Below are 7,365 nucleotides of genomic sequence, written 5' to 3' on the forward strand. Positions count from 1 at the left end.
TCATTTGTTTTTGTTTTCTTCAATATGTGACTAATTCTTTGTATTCCTCGCACTTGCTACTCAACATGTAGAGCTTTGGATTGTGGGTAAGTGTTGGTTGATGCGGTTTTGTCTCGTTGCCTTTCTTGGAGGTGTTTGGTGAGGGTGTTTATGGATTTGTAAGATCTTGGTGGAGTCATTATCATATGAAGAATTTGGTAGCTTTTATTGCTGATCTGTATGGTTGGTCTAAAATGTTCCTAATGACAATTTTGCCTATTTTTTGTGTAGACAAAGTAAAGTGGTACTGGTGTGTTACGCTGGTAACAAAAGTGAGTGAACATAGTCTTGAATTATAATGGTCCTAGCAGCGCAATAATACTTATGGATTGCTTGTTATATGATTTGGACTTGGTGATTGCTTGTTTTTAGTTTGCAATTGTTTTTGTATAAACTAGATATCTTGCATCTATGATTTATTTTTGTGTGTGTAATAAATCAATTTCAGAATAATTGAATAATAAATGAAATTACTTAAACAAATATAAGCTTTCTGAAATGCTGATAATTAAAGATTTGTTGTCAGACTGCATCTTCAACGGACTTCTTCTGAACAACATCACGCATGAGTTTTAGTGATTCTTCGAGATCATCACAAAGGAGATAAGGATCTGGAATTACACTTGGATCCACTGATAGAGAAATTATCATCTTATTAGCATAACTTTGGAAATGCATAGTCAGGGCCTGCAAAACAAATCCCAACTGATGAGTGGAATGATTCAATGGTCTCTGGCTATAAATAATCAAAGGTAAAACTCCTATTTTATTTTGATCTTTAAAAAAAAAATTTGTATCCGAAGTAACTAATTTGGTTCGAAAAATTAGAGATAATACTTAATTTAGTTCTGAATTTACATGCAAGCCTCAATTTAGTTTCTAAAGTTTCAATTGCCTTTATTTAGTCTCCAAACTTTGCGAACATAACTTATGTTAGTCTTTGAAACAATTTTCAACGTATAAATATTAACGGAACACTGTCGTGGACAGTCGAATGCCACACTAAACTTTGTAAAATGAAGTCGTTTTAGTTGACACTCAAATAACCCAAAAACAACATCCTAAGTGGTGTTTATTAAAATTTTATCTAACAAAATAAGTGATACGACATCGTTTATGAGTTATTTGAATGTTAAAACCAAAACTGCATAATTTTACAAGTTTCAACGTGACATCTGACTGTCTATATCAGTGCTCCATTAATGTTTTTGTACTGAAAATCGTGTCAGGGACTAATATGAGACACGTTTATAAAGTTTGAGGACTAAATAGAGACAATTGAAATTTCAAGAACTAAATTGAGACTCGCGTGTAAGTTTAGGGACCAAATTAAGTATTAACTCGAAAAATTATGATGGCTTGTTTCAAAGCAAGTTATTTGCTTCTAACTTAAATCCAAGATTATTGAGGAGACAGAAACTTGCGTAATACTTGACTAACTAGCTATTGCTCAACAAAGAAATCAAATAAATTCCCGTTTAAAAAGGTCTATCTAAACTCAAGCTTAATAGAAGGGACAACTCGAATCAAAAGTGTTGAGGAATTCTTATTAATTAATGAAGTTAATCACAGATTATCATCAACTAGTGAAGCTGTTACTTAGCACACAAGCAACCAATTCTGTTTCGCATGTAAACTGAATTAACAGAATCAGTTATTGCCAGTTATGCTCATCACGCGCAAATTGAGCTTTTTTTAAATAATGTTATCTGGATTCTACTAAGTAGAAGAAGTAACTAATTTGGTTCAAAAAACTATGATGATTTCTTTCGAAGAAAATTACATACCTGAGGGTGTCCATATACACTAGGAGCAATGTATGCGACAGGATGACCATAGAAACTAACTTCCTCCACCGGCCCTGGCATGTTAGAGAACGCCACCGTTGTATTCAGCAGAACTCTTCGTATTATGAAAGCCGCCACCTATATATATACCCAACCAAATATTTTATGACAATATATTAATTACTGCTCAAAACTCAATACCACCAATATATATGTCTTGTTATCGTGACGTACCTTAACCCCAAATAAACTGAGTACTAATTTGGCACAAGCGTAGGTGCTAACAGCTTCCAATGAGTGTTTCTTGCGGTCAATGGTAGCCTTTGCTTGGCGAATATGCTCCAATGGATCTTGTTGTGTAGCAATGGAGAAAGGGAGCATGATGTATCCAATCCAATTTCCCCATCTTACTTTGGATTTATCATCCATCATATCTGCTACATCCTGAGTAACGTAATTAATGTTCCACCAATCCATGGTTATTTAAAACTTGCAACTTACTTTTACTACACAAAACAAAACGCCCAATCTTGCTGATCAAACAAACATGACTTAAAAAATCTACACATACACTAAAAATCAACCACAAATTACTAATCTTATTGATGAATATATCATAGCACACCTACAAATCTATTTATGTTAATTTGATAACAAAATTCACCTGGATTCCACCAATTGGTCGAAGGTTAACAAGAATGGCTGATCTAAGCCGAATTTTCTTCAGGACACTACTTGACTCCTTCTTTGCATTAGCACCTACTGATTATAGCAAAATAATGTTGGTAACACATCTAGCCATTTTCTATTTTCATGTGAAACTTTAATTTGTGGTAATCTAAAGAACCAAAAGAAGACACTTACCAAATTCCTGTCGATTCAAGTAGCGACTGATAGCAGCTTGTGTTATTCCCAACAGAACATCATTGACGGTCTACTAATTGAAATGAGTAAAAAAAAAAAACACTTATTAAGTTGATGCCAACAAAAATCTATAAATTTATTCATACCTGACCCACAATTTATAAGAATTCAAAAAGGGTAAAATCCAGTCAACATTATACAAGTATTGTTCAGGTCTACACAATCTTATAGAGGTCGGATATGACGATATAGAGACTTAAACCTATTTATCCAAATAAGTAAGTAACTCCTATTATCTCTGCTATTCATCTAAAAAGGAGATCTCAACAATCTCCTTATCAAAACAACCCACAATTAAAGGTGGAACTACTCAAAAGATGGTTATTGACTCCACCTTTACAATTATAAATACTCTGACACTCTCAGTTATTTTTTGAATGCCAATCTACTAAAAACATGTCTAAAATCTTTGCTAACTTAAGTATCGAAGTCTCTTGTAGGTACCATCCCCAACTTTTTCATGAGGAACTCAGACAGCTTCATCCCTGCACGAGAAGACATTGGATCTTTCACCTAAAGGCGTCTGAACCTCACGTTCAGGTCAAAATCATCCTTGGTTCTAAGTAAACTTCGGAACATTAACGTCGTTGTTGGGGACCTGATAATTAACATCATTCGATAGCGAATGACATTCCAAAAGATGGACAGATGGCTTCCGATTCTGAAGCCCGAGAAGAAGAGCAATATAATGTGAACAAGCGTTAGTCATACCTCTTGGAATTGATAAAGGAAAAGGATATGCCAGAGACACACATCAATCAAACCCAAAAGGACATAGGATAAGCTTAGAAATTCATCCATCTGAAGGATCCGGGTCAATATATCCTACAGAAATTATGGGGCTCATCAAAAACACGGACATCAAGGTCTGCTGGAACAACTCGAGCAGGAGTTAGAGCGACAACAAAAATCCGAAAGAGCCCTGAGAAGGGAGGTACGACGACGAAGGGAATTAGAAAAAAAACTCTTGAAGTTAGAATCCGACTCAAGAGTAGGAGATCCCGCATTGATCGGGAAGAAACACCTTTAGATTTCATCTTTTAAAAAAATATCATTTAAAAAAGATCCTTTTTGAGAATGGTACCCAAACAAGCCCTTAATGAATCCAGTGTTAGTGCTTCTGATTTTATTGTAGAAGAAAATTATATTATGCATTAATTAAAAATTGTATCCATTGTGTTTATCTCTCTAAAACTATTTTTATATTAAAATTTTTTGACTTAAAAATTATTAAATTTAAATATTTAAAATTATATATTAAATTTTTAATAATTTTATTTAATATTTAACTAAACCGATTGAACTCTGGTTGAATTTCGGTCGAATTATTAAACTAGTGAACCAGTCGTCTCACCAGTTTATTGACTGGTTCGGTTCTCACAACCTTGTTATTAACTACACCTCTACATTTATAAATATCCTAACACCCGTAGGTATTCTTCGAACTCCAATATACTAAAAACCTGCCTAAATCCTTACTAACTTAAGTATCGAAATCTCTTATAAGTACCACCTCTAACCTCCTCACGAAAAACTCGGACGACTTTATTCCTTACATGAGAAGAAGTCGGATCTTTCACTCAAATGCATCTGGATCTCACATTCAGGCCCAAATCATCCTGGTCCTAGTCAAGCCTCGGAACATAATTCATCTCGAAATTTTTAATAACTTATTTATTCAATTAATCTTAAATTAATAATGTGTCATTTAAATCAATTATATTTTTTATACGTAAAAAATTAACTATCAAATTAATTATTAATATAAAATATATAATAAAATATAAAATAAATATTAAAAATAAATAAAATGACAAATGTATTTATAAGTAAATAACTGATTTAGTTACTTATTTTTGGCACATGTTTGTTTAAATATATAAATTCATGAATGCATGGGTGAAGAATTCAGTTACCGAATTCATTTCCTTCTTGAGAAGCTTGATATCATCCATACTAACTATCCGATGTACGTAGCGCTTGGTATTAAGCTCCACCCCAGGTGCACCTTTCAGGGAAGTCCACGTGTCCTTGAGAAACAAAACAGTCAAAACAAACATCATCAAGTCCACAAAAGTGTGCCACATCAGCACCAAATCCCACCACAGCGCCATCAACGGCCCAAACAACACCATCAAGAAACCTCTCTTCTGTTTCTCCTCCTCCTTTATTGTTGCCGCTGGCACCGTTGGCAATGCATTAGGATCACTGGATTTACGAGTGCTGGCAATAAGAAGTGACATGAGGGAAACACAATCGCCCATTGAATGGTGCATCCGCAAAACCCCAACGGAATCTGCATCTGAGGTTTTGATGTTGAGCAGGTAAAGTTCCCAGAGTGGTTTTGTAATATCCAGTGGTGTTTTTGTGCAGTTTGATATGTAGTCTTCAACGAATCTATCTGAAAATTCAATTTCTGATGAATTGATTTCTGGAACTATGATGTGGCTGTCTAAGTCGATTGTGGTTGAGGTCCATCTAATTTTTCCTCTCTTCTTAACCTGAATAACATTGGAAATTAAAGTTATACAAGTTTAATCACCCGTGCCATACACGTGATAAGATTAAAATTATAATTTTAAGTTGTTATGTTAAATTTCATTTTAATTATAATAATTTAATTAATAAAAAAATAACACAAATAGGTAAATGACTTAAACTTAATTACGAATTTTTTATTTATTTATGCAAACATGATAACACCATGGTCTATAAATGCTTAATGGATAACATATCATATATTGCTCTAAATGATGAGCACGGGAGTTGAAGAGTGTGTGCTGATCTATGTTCATGATAGTTGCCTTCTTGTGACGGCGCCTCATAGGAAGAAAAAGAATTGTTGTAAAAGCTACCCAATGAAAGAGTAATTGGTAAATGAATGATATTTTCTTCTAGCATATATGATCTTTTATAGCGGTAAAATAAAAATAGAATGAATAAAATTTTGTATTTTTATATTAGAAATAGAATTTGATATTTATCCTAATAAAATTAAATAATTAATTAGTTATATTTAAATAAATAAAATAAATTAAATAAAAATATTTTGAAGAATTAATCAAATCAATTAGTCAATACAAATAATTAGTATAATTAATTTTATTTGATTTATTGAATTCAAAAATAAATTAGAAAATAATTGATTGAATTAATTACTTGATATAATTAATTTATTATACTTGATTGGATTTAATAAATTAAAAAATAAATAGGAAAACGTAGGAGACAGTGATTTTTTTTAACTAAATTAATATGTATTTATTATATTTAATCAGTATAAGTAACAAATCATCTATGTTATTATATATCTTATTTAATCTTGCATGGCGCACGGGTAATTATAAGTTATATTTTGATTTCTAATTATTTACGTACATTAATGATTAAAATATGTAACATAAATATCGTAAGTACATAAATGATTAAAATATATAACATAAATATCGTAATTATTATAATTCTATGATATAATTATAATTGACATATTTTATCATAATTAAATATTGATTTGATATAATTATAATGAAAATACTTTTTCAAAATAATATAATCTACTATTATTCATCCACTAATTATTTGGCAATAAACCTTAATATGATTTTTTACATCTCCGCTATGAAAAATAACTACTTAGATATAATATGTAATATATTACTACCTTAATAAGTTAAGGCAATAATATTTAACATATTACTACTTGTATAAGTTAAGGCACAAAGACAGGATTTAATTAAGGTGATTAAAACTTTCACCAAATAGAATATGATCTCAATTGAATAAAAAAGGTACTCGATTTTGCATTAATTAGCTAGTCAAAGAAATAACATACTCATTCATTATTCATGTTTCATTATATTTTTTGAATAATATATAGAAAACATATATCTTGTGTATAAAAATGTGACTATTAGTAATTTTATTAATAAACCTTTTTTTAAACTATTACTAATTTCAATTTTAATAGAAAATATGAGGAAATAATTTTGCTTGCCATAAATAATATACTAAAACGCTTAGTATATTATCTTCTATATGGTTAATTGAATTTATCAATGATTTTTTCGTGTAAATCGTTATTACCCAATTTTTAATAACTACTTAAAATATAAAATTTGAAATTAAAAATTGTTATTACTAATTCAATTAATTGGTTAATTGAGTAATAATTATCAAATTATTAAGGTGCAAAATCATTGACTTAATAATATCTGACACTAATGAAGAAATAAAGGAAATATAATGAAAATACAAATAAAGAAATAAAGGATAAAAATAAACTTAATAATATCTGACACTACTTTATTTTATTAAATTATTTAAAAATACCAAATCCACAAAAAATAATCGTAATATATAAATTGAGGCAATAATTTAAAATTCTATAATTATAATTTAATCAAATACTAATAGTAAAATCAAATTACCTAAACAATATTAAACCTATTTTAGTCCTTAGTCACGTATAGTATAGAATCATTCTTGTAACGACAACCAACTGAAATAACATCGTAAGTTTCAATATTTAGAATTCGTGCAAAATCAGACCATCTTCTTGTTAGATAAGCTTCATCATCCGCTATCCATGCAATGCGGCAAGGTATAGAATTACTAC

At 30.4% G+C, this 7,365-nt stretch overlaps 1 protein-coding gene across 1 annotated transcript in view; it reads right to left on the reverse strand.

The window, feature by feature from the left end:
* Nucleotides 1-421: 421 nt before the first annotated feature.
* LOC107495105 (wax ester synthase/diacylglycerol acyltransferase 11) overlaps nucleotides 422-7,365 on the reverse strand; it is a 26,078-nt gene continuing 19,134 nt past the window's right edge. The window contains exon 8 of the mRNA XM_052263414.1: nucleotides 422-726. Coding sequence (XP_052119374.1) covers nucleotides 562-726 — 165 coding nt within the window. The 3' untranslated portion in view covers nucleotides 422-561. The remainder of the gene's footprint in view (nucleotides 727-7,365) is intronic.

The sequence above is a fragment of the Arachis duranensis genome, chromosome 6 (assembly GCF_000817695.3).
Source record: "Arachis duranensis cultivar V14167 chromosome 6, aradu.V14167.gnm2.J7QH, whole genome shotgun sequence".
In the NCBI taxonomy this organism is placed as follows: domain Eukaryota; kingdom Viridiplantae; phylum Streptophyta; class Magnoliopsida; order Fabales; family Fabaceae; genus Arachis; species Arachis duranensis.